A 19,184-nucleotide genomic window follows, 5' to 3' on the forward strand; every position below is an offset into this window, starting at 1 on the left:
CTGAAATTATACATAGTAATTATGTTTCATATTTTTGACAGGTTTCCCATAGACCTCCTTCAAGGGATGTAGGGCTTATCCTTTGTCCATGTTGTTGCTCTTTGCATTTTTAGCTCCAAAACAAATTGTTCTTCCTTCTTTAATGCCTGTTATAGGTGTGGTGGTTTGTGGTGTTTCTTTTTTCCCCTCACCTCAAGTGAAATTTACTGAAGTGTGTCTTGGGTCATGAAACACATCATGAAAAAAAGAGGAAACTTTACAACACTGATCTACTAACAACAGTATTCTATCTATGACAGTATTGCTAATACAGAATGTCTTCCCAAGTGTATCTTAGATAATGCCTAAATTAGATGTCAGATAATTTGCTCTAAGGAAGTAACAAATACAAAAGCATATAAGAGGCCTCAGGAATTACATTATACAGAGAATTTGAACAAATGTTGAAAAGAAGGCTGAAGAGATGGCAGAATGTAAGATGAACAGTGTTACAGACAATAGTAGCATGAAAAAGAATATGAAAATCTTTCAACTATCTCCAAACTTTTACAGAGTAACTTACTGCAGTCTTATTTGTCACAAACCAACAATTATTTTGAGGGTTTGCCCTTGCTTCTTCCTCCTTGGATGTATCAGCAAAATCTAGGAAATCACTGGCAGTCCTAGAATTGGAATAGATGTATTGTATGTATACTGGACAAACATAATAACAAAGATTATATAGACAAACCAGCTTGAGTGAAATCTTTCTTGAGTGAAAGCTTTCTTACCTACCAAATATTCCACTAGCAGAAAAGGCAATTTGGTTTGTGACTAGCACACTACCTTGAAAAATCATACTTTGTTCCACCCCTAGTCCGCTCTGTGATCTAAAAGTAGGTTATTTCAATGACTTGTGTCTCAGTTTTTTCCTCCGTAGGGAAATAACAAAAATCAAGTCTCCCTTGCAAATGTTTGGATTTAAAGGTAAAAAGTATGATGCAGGCATATTATCATCAAATTATTTTTAAAAGTCAATGAACAGTCATAGTTACATTCTTGTTATCTACAAGAGTAGCATTTACAAACAGCTTATAACCAAGGACTCTAACAAAAGAAAGAATTAAAGGAAAGAATGTGGAGTGGCTGCAAGTTTCAGTGAAACTTTCTTTAGCTAAGAAGTTTCTTCTTCACTGAAATTTAGAGGGCATAGAGTGACTAATAAATGCTTTTTCCATACAGCAAGTACCAGACTACTATAATTACATTTAGCATTATAGCATATTTTAAAATAAGTATCAGTTCCAAGTCCTGTGCAGTTTAACTTAAAGCTTTTCAAACCAGACACCTAGAGAAGTAATTTTTTCTAATGTAATTACAGATGATATTCAAACAAAATATTAAAATAAGTCTTTTACCTGACAGAAAAAATATTTTAATACTGGAATAAAAATAAAAGATTTATCACTTCCTACTGCCAGGAAACATGTCAAGAAACAACATTGCCTTCTCTGAAGTTGTAAAACTTGCCTAAGAATCAATGAAGAAAGTAACTTACAAGGGAATAATGGCACTTCCTTTAAAGCTTAGTGGTAACTGAAATGCAATATATTTTTTTGTTAATTTCCTTGCACACATCTTACAACACCAGAGTAGCTGAATTGTTTATTTCAGAAGAACTCATACATAAAAGCATGATTTTTAGAAAGCTCACATGCAACAGACTGTGATCAGAGTTTGTATATTTCAGTATCACTTACTTTCACCCAACTGCACACAAGGAAATTATTCAAATTACAAAAAAGCTTACTGGAATGTTGATTTTAGCAAGTTTTTTTCTAAATTTCACTTTTTAAAACTAACAATCTTTAAAAACTTTAGCCTAAAATATTCATTTTTAAAAGGGATATTTGTGGAACTTCAGTAGAAAACATTTTTTATAAAATACAAAATGCTTGAACGTTTTTAAAAATATTCAATATTTCTAAAATATTATGGAGTTGATAAATTGTCATAAATTTAACACAGGTTCCCCCTAATTCAGGAAAGTGGTTCTCAAAATAAATCAACGATTCCCTAGTGCACTTATAAAGAGAAAAGATCAAAAGCAGTAACTGGTATCTTTCCTTCCAGTGTTAATTAGTAATTAAAAATCTTAGCTTCATTAGTACCTACTCTGAAAAAGTTTGATTTTTTATAATTAATTCCTTTTTTGGTGGGGAAAGAGGACACTACACAGACAAATCCTATAAAAAAGAGTAATGAAAATTGACTAGTTTGAAACTGTTTGCCTTCATCACAGTTAAAAAAGGATATGAGACTCCATTATTTTCTTTTAAATAAGCATCTTCCCTGAAAGACCTCAGCTTTCATTTGGTCTTGAGTTGCAAGTATTGCATAATTCTACTGGCCAAGTGACATTCTTTCTCTGTGACAGTTCAGGTATGTCTGATAGTTTTAAGTAGAAATACAAACATTAGAATCGGTTCTTTGGCATGGTACAGAAGTTGACAGCTTCTACTATTTGGATTGACTGCAAGTCCTAAAGAAGAATTTCCCATATTTGGAACAAGGGGGACAGGACAGGACTTGTCACCATTTTGAAACGAAGTAGATTAAAACAATGTCCCTTTATGGATTTCAAGTGTCTTCCATTTGTAATTTACTTGATGTCTTCAGTACTGATTCCATTTTCACTTGCATTATCACAGCTCAATATTTCCTGCATACAAGGTAATCATCAGTATAGCAGTAAACCCTGTTAGTAAACCAGCATTCTGAATAAGGAAGAATGTCAGATCCATCTTTCTTCCTGTCACTTTCTCTCGCAGCATATCATTCATCTCTGGGAACTGAAAAACAGATATTTTTAGGTAAGTATTGCCACCTCGTGGTAGCATGCATAACCTCAGGCACTAAGAACTGAACCATATTTTTACTTAGGGCTGAATATTACAAATAACAGAGGATGAAAGCAGTCACAGGACTGGGTCACCCTAACTACCCTGAAAAAACATTTCACCAAGGATGTTGAAATGAAATGGTGTTTTGCTCCTCTCTGCTGTGATTTCACCTGGTTTTTTCTCATGCAAATTTCCTCTTTTTAATTCCAGCAATCTCCTAGAGTCCAATTGTTGGTCCATACGTTGCTGGGAGCAGCTGCCCTTGTATTGCTAAATGCTGTGTTTCTTCCTTCAGTAATATAAACTGAGAAATCTTTTGCGGGGAAATGGAAGATTAAGACCCTTCTGCTTTATCTAGAAGCAAATGAAGTGAAGCTAAAAACAGAGACAACCTCTCAGAAATAAGAAATCTGTTACAAATAGAAGGCCTGGTGGGCTGATGTAGTGGTAAAGCAAGAAACAAAGAACAATGTTGTGAAACTGGTGATAACACATGCAATATTACATTACAGTGCAATGAAGGGGATTCCTCATTCCATAACACGCATTTTAATGGCAACATAATAGCAAAGGATGGCTATCTGTTGTTGACTGCATGAACAAAGATATTTCCTCTGAGAGCAAATGGAGGTGATGGCAGATTAGCATTTGTGATAAAGTCCCCTCTACGGTGTGATTTAGGGTATGTGTTTGCTGCAGATAAAGTCAGCTCCAGTAGATTTTGACAAACATACCCAAATAAGCTTTGAACTCTTCTGTTGTGCTGAAAGTAATATAGCCAGAATGCAAAGAACACTATATATCTCAGTGTTAGTTAGAAACCTTCAGGCTGGGTGACTCAGAAACTGTATCTTTCTTTGCTCTCACAAGGCAAAAGCAGCCACTGAAGGTAAGTGTGAAGTGGCCAAACCTTCCCAGAAATCATTCCAGTGTTCCGTAATTCTCTTGCACAAGAGGCAACAAACCAGATCAGCTTCATGCCATACAGCAAGGCTCATTTGTGCACACACCTCAGTGTATACATTCTCACATGTCACAGCCTCACTACACAGTGATTTTACTGGCAGAAGATGGACTATGCCAATACTGGAGGAAAAACAGATTAGCAGAAAGAAAATAAGGAAGGAATGACATTCTAGTTAATCCTACCTGCTTCTGGACAAGAAAATCAGAAGTGTGTGAAAACCGTAACAGAAAGCGTAAAGCCAGATCTCTGTATAGAGCACTTGAATACCCTATTTCAGACTTTTCAGGGGGAAGAAAGATTCAGATAGGTAAATGATACAATCCAAAAACCTATAAAAAGAGAGAAAGATTGAGGCAGAGGGAAAGAGACAGAGAGAAACAGAGAACAGAACAGATACAAAGAAAAGAATGTTACCTACTTTGATGGATTTAATAACAAACTTAAGTTGAGCCACTCTCAATTTATGTCATGAGTTTTACATTGAGTAAGCTACTATTCATTAAATGGGAGTGAAACTAAATGAAAAGCTTTAGCAATTAAGGTACAGCCAATTTATAAAACAAAATCTAAATTGTTCATTTAACTCTAACATTATTACTTATTAAATTCTATGTTATTACCTAAATTATAATCGTATTTATTGAAATAGTCACTTTAACTAGGTGACAGCTCCTAAATACATATAGAACCAAACTGGGGTCTCAAAATCTTTTCAAATTCAAGCCTCACTCTTCCAGCTCTATACTCAAATGTATTCTCCTGTGGCAGCTGTAAACACCTTTGCAGATACATCTGATCTTACAACAATGAATTAAGCATGATAAAACTTAAAATTCTTGAAAGATATCTCTCATTTTGACATAATACGTCATCGTAAATTTTGGAATGCTGCTGACCACTTCATCAGCAATCGTCTAAATCTGATCTGAATCCTAGTACAATTTCTTTGGCTTAGATCTTCTTGCACACTTTAAAAAATAAATGATAGACTGTTGTGAATAGAGTTTAGCAAATTTTAGTTTGAACCAAGAAACTGGAGCTGGCACTGTTTAATTTAAACCAGAACAGAATTTAAGTCAGGTTTTTCACTTAAAGAACCCCAAAGCTTTCACTGTGGTTACACAACACCTTTCATTCAACTCAAAACTAAATATTTAGTTTCATTTTGTTTAACTTGGTTTAACTTGTTTTTCTTTCTTTTCTTTCAAAATATGGTTTAAATAGACAATTGAACCTTTTAAAAATAATAAAGATAAATACTTTGGCACCTCAAAATGACAGAACAAAGTATGTCTACACTTTTTACTCTTTGATGAAGCCAGCCCAAATTCATAAAAAGCTCATTTCTCTCTAAAATTCTGTGTCAGCAATAATCTGAACAGCCCTATTCATGAAGTGAAAAGTTTTCATGTTTCATGAATAAGCATAACTATTTGTGTGCCTCCATTAAACATATAATTGATGATTTAATGATGATAAGTAGATGACACCAGTAAGAGAGGGACAAATTTTATTAATTTTACTAATTAACAAAATTTACTAATTTTACTAATGTAAATTCTACTGGAGTTTTTGTTTTCTTACAGAAAAATAAATAAATGAAAACAAATCTCACCATATCTGCCAAAGAGATGTACAGGAACATTCCACCAGCTACGGCAAAGATGATGTTAGGAGCAAAGTTGTTGCCTACTAATATACCAAACGCCATCCCAATGTAACAGGAACATGCAGACAGAAAATTGAAAAACAGAGCCTGCCGAGTACTCATTCCTGCATTAAGCAAGATGACAAAATCCCCTAAAAGAAAGAAAAAAATCTTCAGAAAATGATATTGTGATTATTTTCTCATTTCAAAGGAAGTCTGAAGACATGATCCGTATATAAATTATGATCCCTGATGTTTTTCTTCATTCAAGTATATAATGAGGATTTCCCTTCAAAACTAGGGTAACTGAAATATTCTAAAGCAAGTAGCTATGTACATTTGAGCTAAGAGCATAGAAACACAGAACTACCTATAAGGATTTCAGAAAAATAATGTATACAACAGTGTATGTAGCATATATGAACAGGCCAATTAATACCTCTCTAATATACCAGCTTTCACCCATCTGCACCTGGGACCTTTCTGCGCTAGATGTGTATTTTGGTGCTTTGAAATTTTCTGATGAATATGTTCTCCAATAATTTATCTAAACCTTCAATCAATGCCAAATTTTGGCCAGCACAACCTCCAATAACAGCGATTTCCACAGTAAACAGTGTTGAATGAAGTTCCTTACCCAGTTCATGAGGAAACTCTTCACACAAGATGGCTATGGAGGTACTAAGCCCTTGAAACAGAGACAAAGTGAAGGAAGCACCAATAGCCAAACCATCTATGAAATTATGTACAGCATCACTCAGTGTTACCATCCAAGCAATGGTACCAATCTTTGACAGTGGACGCCCATTAAGGCACTTGCATAAATTGGCTTGGGTGGCTTCTTCCTAGAAAAAAATAACAGAAAAAACCAATTACATACAACGCTAAATAAAGAAGGCATCTTTTCTGTCTTTAAATGAATGCTAAGTATAAAATAAAGCACTACTGCATATGGAGACCAAAATGCTTGGTTCAAGAAGCAAAAAAGCACAGGTAACAGCAGCAAATGTTTTCTGTTCCAACAAGTTAACACACAGGGCCAAATCACCCTTCTCTCTACAAAGCTTTATTTAAATGTTCTTCAGCTAAGGCAGAAAACAGTTCACACTACAGTGGTCTGAATGTCTCTCTGGAGTATCTGTCAGTTTAAGAGAATGCAAGCTCCTCATAGCCTCCTAAACCACCTTTATTAAGCATGTATAGTCAGAAGGATCTGATCACAGTGACAGACAGCATGCGTTTCCTATCTAAAACCCATTTCCTACCTGGCCCAGTTACATACTGCCAGTACATCATGCTCTCAGACACACACTTAGCTGCCACAATAACAGCCATGTACATATGAATATAGACACACATCCAGATACTCCATAAACTTCATTTCTAATCTGCAGCAATGACAGTCATGCCCAGTTATCCAAATTAGTTTCTACAAAGTGCATGTTTAATAAAAACATAAGTGGGTAATTCTGACTGTGCAAACTGAAGGCTCAGAGCATGAGAACAACAGGCTAATACAAACCTCCAATGCACATACATACCCACAAAAGTGAAAATAATTTATACATGCGGTGCCATGAAGTAACACAAAACATGACCCCAGTAAAAGGAACTACCGTTTTAGTAGGAAGCACAAATTAACCTTCCCTAAAAAATTCCTGATGATCCTGTCGTGGTTTAAGCCCAGCTGGTAACTCAGCACCACGCAGCCATTCACTCACCATCCCCCTTAGTATCCCCCTGCTCCTGGCGGGATGGGGAGGAGAATCAAAAAAATAGAAACCCCATGGGTTGAAATAAGAACAGTTCAATTATTAAAGTATAATATTAATAGTATAATATTAATTACTATAGTATAATATTAAACTTCTACTACTAATAATAATAATAAGGGAAATAACAAGGGGAAAGAATATAAAACTAAAAGAGGAAAGGGAAAAAACCCAATAAACACAAGTGACGCTCAATGCAATTGCTCACAACCCACTGACCGACACCCAGCCCAACTCAAGCAGCCATCTGCCTTCTGGGTGACTCCCCTCAGTTTAAATACTGGGCATGACATGCTGTGATATGAAATAGCCCCTTGGCTAGTTTGGGTCAGATGTCCTGTCTCTGCTCTTTCCTGAATTCTTGTGCCCCTCTTCACTGGCAGAGCATGAGAGACTAAAAATTCCTTGATGTAAAGTAAGCACTACTTTGCGACAACTAAAACATTGGTATTATCAGCACTGTTCTCAGACTGAAGCCAAAACACAGCACTGCACCAGCTACTAGGAAGGAGAAAAAAGTAACTGTTACAGCTGAAACCAGGACAATCCATCAGACTGCATTTTGAAAAGGTATATTAGTAACTTCTATTATATATGAGAAAGAGAGGTAGTAGTGGGTTTTGTTCTATAAAAACCCTCTATTACCAAAAAACATCCCACACGAAATGCCAAGCATCTCCATAAAATAAGTGGTTTTACAAAAAGTGTTTATTACGATGAAAAAATGAAAACAGTGAGCAAATAATAGAAACATGCAAAAATGTCACTTGTGCCTATGTGTTTATGTTTGTTCCCATCAAAGCACATTCAGGCTTTTTTTGTGGAAACCATGTGTGTTGTGTGCCTACAGTTTTCTGTGGGCTGTAGGGGCATAACTGGCTTAGCCATAGCACCAAGCAAAAGAGCCATGTTCTGGTACCAGTTGCACAGCTTCCAGTTCAGCATTGCATATGTGTGACAAACATGAAAATCTGATCAGAAAGGGTTTTTTCCTTGAACTAAATAATTTACAAATATATGTGCTGAACCTTCCATGTGCGTATGAAGAAAATGAACATTGAGTAAGAAGATGCTATTTAGAATTAACTTGAACTCATTAAGAATGGAACTGACTCTACAAATGTGCTGAGGTTTGGGCTGTTTTACTTATGTACTTTTTAAAGTATTTGCAATTTAGGAGAACAGTATTGATTAAGTTCTAAAAATCACTTTGTTGATCCAGTCTTTCAAAATGCAGAAACAATTGGTATTTAAAAACTGGAAATCAGTTACTGGGAGGCTTCTGTAATATATACAGGGCTATCTGCTGTTTACTGTGTAGCTTTGAAGTATCATAATTCTTGCCTGTAATCTATTTCAGATAATGTCTTGACTTCTATAAATTATATAAAGTACAATTACATTGTTTGTCTGGGTTTACATTCTGAACTTTAACAGCTCGTGTGTCAAATAGAAGTAGATGGACGACTAATGCATATGCTTAACGTTTAAGATCAGGCAGAATACTGACAAACTGACCCTACAAATACATAAGATTCCAAGGCGAAAACTAACAATGTCTGTCTCTGCTGGACTGTTCTCACTTTGTCATGGTAGTTTGATAGTTTCATCACAGACAAGGTGCCAGCTAAGGAGCATTGTAATGCCCAACTGGACTATCAGGTCTGACTTTTATTAATTATTAGTGCAGATCTGTATTATTTGTATCTCCACAGTTTATGGTGAACCAAAGACATCCTTGGTACTTTTGCTCTTCTGAACACAATTTTTTCTTTAAAAGTAATGTCATATCCTTTGTTCCCAAATTTAAGAAATCATACAGAGACTCTCTTATTTTATCCTACGATATCTCATCAGATTACTATTGTTATTTCTAATGCAACTCTGACTCCCTCAGATATGAATGAGACATGCCCTTCTGTGTGCTCTGGCAGTGCCCACAGGACCAAGAAGGACCACTGACACTGGCCTCCAGGGCATAAATAAAGGCCACCATGAAGTTTAGTTATACAACTCTAACACTGTGCACTCAAGGATACAGACACTTCAGCAAATTGTCTCTGAAAGAAAATCTTCTTTAAAGATTCTGTTGTAAAGCCACATCATTTTAATGCATCGTAGATAAAAATTTGGGGTAAGTATGAAAGAGGTTTCCTTGGTTGCATTTACTACTGCAAGTGAAATCTGAAAGTATGTGACTAATTAAACATTCAGATTTACTCCGGCAGTCAGTCTGTTCTGGCATTAAGAAAGAGAATACGGCTGGATCTCATGGCTGAAAACAATTAATACACTTTAGTACAATTAGACTTCAAACTCCCTCCTTAAAGCCTACGTGATGATTTGCAGCTATGTTGTGTTTGCCCTCTGTAATAAGCTTTAGATTACAAGGACACATAAAAATTCTATTAGGTAGGTGTTCACTTATGCCAAATGGTTCCTTCACAAATAACCAAATGCCTGTAAACTTGAACGTGTGCCCTACCCTCATGGCACTACCCAGCCTGCTCCAAAATCCCTCAGCCACATTGGCCCTCCCCTGCCTCCTAATGACTTTGAAGCTTACCTCGCCTCTGAACCTGACTGGAGGAGGAAAAGTAATGATAGCTTTTTTTGCTATCTCCAGTTATCAGCAGGGGACTATCTGCCCACTGGGCTTTCCTTGCAGCCAGCCTTGGCTCCAGAGTGAATTTCACCCTGTTACTTTCAGGAGGTTTTAATACAACATATTCTCAGCCTGACTTTGGAGAAATGGAGAGAAAGAAAAACTGGGAATTATGAATTTTTTGCAAGAAGAATAAGCAGAGAAGAAGAACCTTTGTGGAATTTTAAGTTCTTAAAGTCAATGTCAAAATAAAAGGAAACGTATGATCCACGAAGTATCCTGGGGTGACCTACAATACTTTATTTCATGAGCACTCCATCTAAACTAGTTGCTAGAAGTAAATGCTATATAGTTACATTTTATTATTATAATATATGGTATGATTTTTGATGTTTATGTTACGCATAAGCAGATGGCTCACCAAAATGTAATAATGGAATAGATCCAGATAAAACTTCTGGTAAACAGAATGGAAAAACACCACCCATACCACTGGAGATGACTGTCTCCATAGAGAGTGAGTTGTTTTATAAATCTACAAAATACAGTTTAGGGACACTCATAATACTAATTCCCTCTTGGTGCCCAGGAAATTTCAATTATTAAGCATGTTTCTCCCAGTTTTTAAAATGCCCAGTATCCACCCGGCTTCATGATATTTCTACTGAAATGACAACTACAGTTTTGGTACTTTAAACTGTGTGCATCAAATGCCACGGGAGCCTACAGGCTCAAGGCAGAACTCTCAGATTCTCTCCTGGCTGCTAGGGCCTGCCTCTGTCTTCTTCTCCTGCTCCTTACTTGCTACTTACAAATAACTTGCTGGCTACAGAATATAGGTGATAAACCAGAAATCACTACTATGATAAAATCTGCCTTATCAAGAGAGAGCTATTTCTATGTGGTTTATTTTTCTTAAATAAGGTACAGTACTGCTCCTCCCTGTACTGGAAAAGAGTAAAGAAACACATCAGCTTTCTTTCCCTGCTTCCATTTTCTTCTCAGACAGAAGGAAGTCATGTTTGTAGTATGAAAACAAACAGAGAAATAAAAAGAACAAATCTGAAATAATAAAAGTTACACCAGGAGGAATGGCTTCTGTCTCAACATACTAGCTCTGTAAATCCCACAGTATACTGGAGTAGCACAATATACTGCGTGGAAGTTACATACTGTATTGGTTTTCCTCATTAACCATTGATTCAGAGGAATCAAGTTCTCACATTTACAGTTTTACATAGTCAGGAACACAATATGGATCATGAAACACTGAAACACATTATCACTTTTATCCAGCAAAACAGTACCACTCTTCTAAGCAAAACAATAACAAAATCAAAATTAACTGAATTATCTGATTAAATATATCTCTGTTCTACCCACCCTGACACGGATACTAATTAGTTCTTTCTGTTGACTACAAATTGAATGCATCATTCAGCTTTTGTAAGCTTGCCCAAAACCCCACACTTTTTTTCACAAGCTTGCTCAAGCAAGGTAAAAGCTATAAATGTACAAAAAACTGACAAAAGTAATAAAAACTTGTATTAACTCTCCCGTCAGATGTGCTTATAAGATTGGCAGGGATATAACAAATAAATAGACATAATTTTCACACCTGTGCTGAGACCACACTGATGCTGTCGAAACCAAGATTTCCATTGCTCTCTATGACGGCTGAATTTGCATAACATGTCCCCCCATTGCTGGATGGCAGTGTTTTGGGTGGGTTAGGCTTCTCCTGAGAACGATTCTGTCCACTGTTTTCAGAGTCATTATGGCCAGTCTAGGTGACAAATAAGTAAGTAGGTAGCTAATTAAAACAAAAGCATAGTAACAAAAATAAGAATATAGAGACAAAAAAGAATAAGTTGGGGGGCATCATATTCACGCTGCTTTGCTTTCAACAAAAGTTTAAATGGGCAGCAGTAAACATTTAAGTATTTAAATGAACTCCGAATGTATCTAAGTTCCTACCGTGTCTCTTACTTTCAGCTAATCAGAATACATGTGGGGATTTTTCATTTTTGTACCATTATGCACAACCTCCCAAGCTGAACACACGACCATAAGTGACCAACATTTGCTAGCTGTTCATGGCTGCTTGTCAAATAGACGTTTCAGCCTTTGTCAACCATTCCCCAAAATAAAGGGCAACAAATTCTTCCTTTTCTTTTTGGGTGCAGTTATTACAAATGCGGGACAGTTAATCTTCAGAATCTTCAATACCAGCCAGTCTGGGAGGGACTGACTTCTCCTGCCAGAAGGGGAGCTCTAGGGGCAGACTCCATTTGCTCCAGCTCTTATGTATTTCCACTTTTTTCTGATGTGTTTAGCTAGCACAGCAATGACTTGACAGTTGAGAGCAACTGAAGCACATGTCAGTGACAACAGACCACAGTCACATCTGGATTCTATTCCCAGCTCTGCTTTCAACTCCCTAAAAAAAGTGAGATTGCTTCCCCTATCCATATGGATTTTAAACAGTTATGTCAGAATACACAGTAAGACTGAATTCCTCAGGTAAAATGGAAAACCATTTTATTAAACTACCAAGTACCTCAAAATATGACAGGTACTTAAAGCAAGGCTTGTTCAGTTAGTGATATGTTTCATTACCTGGTTATAGATCTTCAATATGACTTTAAGAATCCTTTCCACAAAGAACAGAATATAGAATCCACCAAACACCGCAACTGCTTTCTCAATGTAGTTATCTACTTTTGGGTCAAACCCAAATGCCTAACAATGAAGAAAAAAACAATGCAAATTAATGTGTAATCTTAGTACATTTACAGAAAGACAAGCAAACAATCTCCACACACACACAGATACTCTGCTAAACTACAGACTGTCTCTCTACTGACCATAAGTTTCCATGGGGCTGAAATTATGAAAGGTACTGATCTTTTTAGATTTTTTTTTCTTTAACTTGGATTAAATGTTAACAGTGTTTGAATTCAGTAGAACTTTAAATGCAGAATGCAGCAGTAAAATGCAAGACAAGGAGAGTCTAGCCTGTAGCCCATTAAGAGTCACTAGCATTTTATCTAATGCATTTCTCTTTCTGCCTAGAGGCAGGATAGTCCTTGGTCTTTCCCATGGTACAACTAGACATACATCTCGATGGCTTTTCTCACCCAGCCAGAAAGAGATGGTATTGAACCCCATCAACAATGAGACTGCAACCGCACACAGAACCCCACTGCATCATGCTTCTAAAATTAATACCTTTAGAAACTAATACGAAAACCAAATGATTCCCCTTGCTTACCTCTGGAATGAGCTGGAAAATTGCATTAGAAAAGAGAGTACCAATGGCCAAACCCACAAAGTAGGTTAAAACCTTGGGAAAATATGACTTCTTTAATAGGGGAGTTAAAATCAATCCCAGAAGCGATGCCAAGTTAATGATAGTCACAGCCAGGAACCCAAATCCCCAAACTGTGGACAAACAAGGAGAAATATATTTTAGTATAACACTCACTTCAGGCTGTTTGCAATTTTTCTAACAGCTAAATTAACATGGAATTAGGAAGGAGAGTGGTTCCTTTGTTGAAGTTATACTTCACAAATGCATAGATACTTAAGATACATACCTGCAGAAAGGAAATAACTGGAAACATTGTCCAGGACTACCATATTAAAAATGGAAACTCTGCTAGTGCAGATCTGGAACAGCCTATCTGCTGCTAGTATAAATCAGGTCTCTCTACAGTCAGAAGAGTAAAAATTAAGGGTTAGGCCAATAGTCCAAGTAGCTATAGCATAGACATAAGGCAAAGATTCTTACTAGTCCCAGGGTTAGATGTAATCGCCATTGGATCTAACACAAGATTAGATCGCCACAAGATACAAAGCCTGCTGTCTTGGCTGTACTAGATCCAAAACATCTTTCCTGATAAAGGATGACTCCTTCAATTCATCCTGAGGTGGTGACTTTCTGTTCCTAACACTCTTTCAAGTGCCTTCCGACCCAAAACATTCTATGAGCTCTGTGAGTGTGGCAAAAAACGTTAAAGGTTGCAGTGAAGAGGTCTACAACACTGCCTCAAGTGATGCCACAGAACCACAAAGTTATCCACAAAGACAATGGGTTCATCCATAAAAATTAACTACAAATAACAGCCAAAGTCGACACAATGTTGGTTATATGAGAACAGTTTGATATAATCCAGACAGTTGCGCCACTGTTTTACAATATGTATGTGGAGAAGTTACCATAAATTCCTTTCTGCATAGCAGAAACTAACAGATCAGATTACAATCTTCAGCCTAACTTTCCTGCAACGCAATTGGCAAACACACTAAGCTAGATTCCTTACCTGCAACTGGGATGACTGCTTTGTTTGCAAAGTGTCACAATCTTTATATGCAATGAATTTTATATAATGTCAAGAACAGAAAGCATCAGAAACATTTAAAGCATTTGCAAAACGTAAATCATGCCAGTTCAAACATTCATTTGCCATTTTTGAGAGACAGAGCGAGGGAAAAACACACAACTAGATAGGGTAGATTCACTAAGCTATACAGGAGACAAATTTCCATTACAATAAATGCCAATTCAGCTTGTAAATTGTTTCTTTTTAAGTCAAATCTATAATAAATACATGGTCTTCCAAAGCCATCATGAGTCACAAACCACTGTTTACAGTCTGGGATTACTATGGGAGCACAATTTTAAACTGAGTTAGAAAATAAAAACCCCATTTATCAGATATGAAGTGCACAGTGTGCTTGCCTGAATGACTTCATCAGACACAGTAAATTAGAACAAGTTTCAAAAATTGTAAGACCCAGTACTAATTACTTTTTGCAACAAAAGAGGATAAATTTACAAATGGTGTGTGTAGTTCAGTGGATGATAAAAACAATACAAGAATGGGGCTTAAAACCAAGCACAAAGAAAAAAAAAATAGGTTACTGCCAAATTGTGAGACAAGTTTTCACAATACTGTAGTTTCACTAACAAATGGTCTAACTTTCATGCTGAAAGTTCAGAACAGCAAAACATACTGGGACACTTATCTTGAAGTATATGTTATAAATGATACAACTGTCACCATTTTGTATGCTTAATGCAATGGAATATGTCTCATAATGAATTAATGGGCCTGTGCTCATAAGTAGGCACATATTCTAATACACTGGGATATAGTATCCCCTAGATCTGGATAGCCCAAAGAATTTAGGATTTTACATATTGATGTTTTGGTGCTGATTTACTCACCCAAAGTGGAAGAATAAGGAGAAATTAAAATAAGCAATTAAACAACCTCAATGAAAGAATAAATTAAGTATTATCCAACCTAGGCATTTCACTGCAATAAGCCTCAGCAATATGGGGACTAATTTAAACTAATGAAATTTTTAACAGAATAAAATAAATCTAAGATCTTTCTTATACATTTTTTAGGAAGGTGCTCGCGGGCCTTGTGTCAAGTTTTTCTTTGAGTTCAAAAAGACCTGAAATGTAATTAGAAAGGAAAAAAAAAAAACCCAAACAGTATTAGCTCATAATTACGCAAGTACGGGAACTGGTACTTCAAGAAAAATACCACAAATAGGAAATAGGGGTGGAGGGGGTTGATAAAATTCCAAGACAACCAATATTGCAAAAGTTCCTGCATTGTGGACTGTATTTCACAGTATCACGTAGGCACCACTGTCTTAAAAGTGGTTTTATTCACTGGGACTCCATCCACACTAAGCTAAGGCTATGTACCTCAAAGCTGGTTAATCTGACTTTTTGCATCAGAGCAGAGCATTCTGCTTAGGACACAGACTCTCTTCCTCAGGGACTGGTGGCACGGTCAGCCTTGGCCAACTCCCATTATTCTTTCTGTCTCTAGAACTGTAGCCCCAACAAAGAGATAACCAATATACCCAAAGGCACCAGAAATCCAAAAAGCAAAATGGCAGGAGTGAAAGTAAGGTACCCTCCTTAGAACATCAGTGCTCAGCTCTGTGCCTTATGAGAAGTGGAATGACTGCTCTGGGCCTTCTCGAGGCAGGCTCGAACTTTTCCTTAGTCCTGTCCTAGGACAAAGGGGAAATGAGCGTATGAATAACTTTCTGAGGAAGCCAAGCAGAGAGCACAGAGCTTGGACAGAGGCAACACTAGTGTACGTTTCCAGCTATTTCAAGTAGCTCTATAAACCTCTCCCATTATCTTTCAGAGAAGCAAGAAAGGGAAGGACATGAGTGTGCCCCCAGGGTCAGCCAGGTTAGACATGAGTTATACAGACCGCAAGGAAAAAGACAAGCCAGATACTGCATTTCAACTTCTACTCTGCTTCAGCAGCACTTTTCTGCTATTGCAAGTAGCTGCCTGATAAAGCTTACTGTGCTAGTTTCTTCTGTATGTCTTGTCCATTTGTATTTTGGAATACAGAGTATCATTATGTGTGTGGGAGTCACTGGGCAGAAAATTCACTTAAACGCAGCTGGAAACATACATAGAGGATTTTGCTTCATGGACAGCAACTGAAATCATCTCATCTCAATGCTGCCACAATACAAACTAATTTTGTGATAGGGTGGGGGTGTGTGTAAATTGGTATCTGCATTTGGCACCGAGTCTTTCTGTGAAGGCTTCCAAAAGCCTTCCTTTGAGCCCCCTTCCAAACAGGTACCACTATTGTGTCATTGTGTCACAGCTTCATATACTTGTGGTTTTAAAACCATAGGCGTTGCAGATTTCTTACACTGTGGCCAAGGGAGGGGCAGGGATAAGGCTGCCTTGCTTATCTGCCTACTGGACATAGCTTCTGAACTGGCAGGATAAAAGAAAAACAAGAGGGATGGTCTAAACAGCTAAGGTTAACTATAGGTCAAGCTTTCCATGTACAACCTACTTAAAACAGTCCCAAATAAAAAAACAGAGAAAGACAGATCCTACCCTCCAGTGCAGATATTATGGACTTCTTGACAATATGTGCCCTCATACAGTATAAGCCATCTAGAACAACCATGGTAAATTGATGCTATGGCTTCAGTGATTAATCAAATATAATTTTAATTATTCAGTGACATAGCTAAGTTTTAGGAATGATCTGTGATTCTTAATAAATACCATCTCTTATATTAACCAGAATGTTATTAATACTAATATTGCAAAAGTTATGAAAATTTATGAAAAATACTGTTGTAACTCCTCTCACAAATACTGACATTAGGCACCTGCTCATCCAAGATCCTAACTTTTGACTTTATTTCAGCTGATTCCCTTGAAATAATAAATTTATTTGGAATACTGAGTCAAATAAATAGACAAAACAGGCCATTATCTATTTGATCCTTGTCAGTGCAACAAGCAACTTCATTAACCGGCTGAATCTTCCCTGTCCTACACTTTATAATGCACTGTACAATTTTGTACATAATAAGTACTGAAATAACAGTGAGGAAAAGAGGAGGAAGGATACTCAGCCATGTGATGATGTTCCACATGCACAGAAGATGAAATAAAAGCGGGAGTTGGAGTTTGGAAAGAATATGAGTATTTTCCCTCAGTAAAACAGTCACTGGCTCCCTTGATGTCATGACTCCCACCTGCAAATTATTCCACTTGAAAGCAGTCCCTTAAATATTTTACCTTGACTTGCTTTGGTTCATACACATCCCCCTAAGTCCAATTTCCCACTGTATATCACCTGCACAAACTTCCCTTCTGTACTCCCATCTTCTGTCCTTTTAACCAGCTATTAGTGAGAGTCCTTACGCTTCAAGGCACAAACCATTATCCAAATAAAACAAGTCACAAGGACTCTTCCTTTAAGAGCTAAGTTATTCCATAACAAGATACTTGGTTCTTTCACCCTTCTCTAGAACACTTTGAATAGATCACTGTCAAGAGAGGATATTTGTTTAGATAATTCACTGACCTGAAGCAGTATTTTAATTTTATATTACCACTTTACAACTACATCCTCCTAAACAAGGTAGTCCTATTACATATAGACAAATGCTTGCTATTCCCCTAAGAAAACCCCACCTCAGTAGCAGTATAAATGCAATTAATGTTAACTGACCTTGTAAAGAATGTGGTTTAGATGTATCCACAAAATTTTCCTGATCCTCACATGGGTGAAAAACGAGCTGTTGCAAAACAGCAGGACATATCGTGGAGAAGTTTGAATATGATACGAGACTGTTGTTCGGTACCCCATGCAATGAAAAAATTTCCTCACCAGTCAAGCACTGGAACAAAACAAGGATTTTATCAACTTAATACATTAACGCAAAACCAAGAAATAAGTCATACAGTGAAAAACCCAAGAATTACAACATGAAAATACCGTGACACATTTTCAAGGAAGCGTACACACTGTTTGCGCCTTGTGCATAAAACCACTCTGCTTAATGTGAAGCAAAAGCAATTTGAAGTATCTTCAGATAAATCACAAATCAACAGAACGTGTTCTAAGTAGACATTTGCAAATCTGGTGCCCTATGAACCAGGACAGTTAAACCTTACAATATATTTGGAGGAATAGCTCAAAGTAATTATAATCTCATGTAATAACAAAATAATTACATAGAAGAACAGACTAGATGCAGTTAAAGTCTCAGTGACAGAATTATGTCAGAAAATGACTGGTAATTCAGTGACCCCTTATTCATACAAGAATCCATAGCTACCTTACAAAATGCACTTCTTACCTCCCCAAACCAGATGTTTAAAAATGGTCTAAACATTAGTAGCATTTATCATTTTTTCATACATTTTATAGCAATAATTATTAACAGCAAACGTTGTTTTGTAAAACCGTCCCATACTCCAATGAGATCTCCACTTTGCCTTCAGCTCAGGACAGAAACAGTATCTAAGAAGTCAAGGATAAAAGTACTTAGCAGCACTAACCCAGGCCAGGGGCAGGGCTGGTTGCTCTGTTTCTTACTTTCAATCAAAAATATGTCTCTAGTCCGTGAAGTATCTTAAAATATACATTTAGAGAAAAAAAATAGTATTTTAATATGAAATGTTCTATACTGCTGAAGTCCTTCACCTCACACTTTCCATTTATTCACATTCACTATTTTCTACAACAATCAATAAGGAAAAAGTGCTCTTTTTTGAGTGTAAACAAAAGTGAATTGGCTTTCTGCTGTACAATAAATGCATACAGAGGTTGAGCCTCAAGCCACAAAAAAAAAAATCAACTTTTTTACTTCTATCTGGATATCTAATATAGAGTATAAGTCTCCCTGTAGCAAATCTCAGTGGGGTTGCAAAAGTAAAGCACTGGAAGCCTTAGCTAAATAAAAAAACAAATGGTCACTCCCTGCACTTTTCAGTTTTGCC

At 36.7% G+C, this 19,184-nt stretch overlaps 1 protein-coding gene across 4 annotated transcripts in view; it reads right to left on the reverse strand.

The window, feature by feature from the left end:
• Nucleotides 1–1,618: 1,618 nt before the first annotated feature.
• The window catches only part of SLC39A8 (solute carrier family 39 member 8), a 60,382-nt gene continuing 42,816 nt past the window's right edge, over nt 1,619–19,184 (reverse strand). For 3 of the 4 annotated variants that reach the window (XM_057417978.1, XM_057417977.1, XM_057417976.1), the window contains 7 exons: nt 17,911–18,079; nt 13,149–13,318; nt 12,494–12,616; nt 11,493–11,660; nt 6,135–6,342; nt 5,465–5,649; nt 1,619–2,831 (listed from right to left, as the gene is read on the reverse strand). In XM_057417978.1, the coding sequence (XP_057273961.1) occupies nt 2,685–2,831; nt 5,465–5,649; nt 6,135–6,342; nt 11,493–11,660; nt 12,494–12,616; nt 13,149–13,318; nt 17,911–18,079 (1,170 nt within the window). In that variant the 3' untranslated portion in view covers nt 1,619–2,684. Of the gene's footprint in view, nt 2,832–3,777; nt 4,179–5,464; nt 5,650–6,134; nt 6,343–11,492; nt 11,661–12,493; nt 12,617–13,148; nt 13,319–17,910; nt 18,080–19,184 lie in introns of those variants that run through there. The other variant, XM_057417979.1, reaches the window with a different exon arrangement.

Source organism: Pezoporus wallicus, unplaced genomic scaffold, assembly GCF_028554395.1.
Source record: "Pezoporus wallicus isolate ANWC-B61680 ecotype Strahan unplaced genomic scaffold, APGP_CSIRO_Pwel_v1 contig_6999, whole genome shotgun sequence".
NCBI classification, from domain to species: Eukaryota; Metazoa; Chordata; class Aves; order Psittaciformes; family Psittacidae; genus Pezoporus; species Pezoporus wallicus.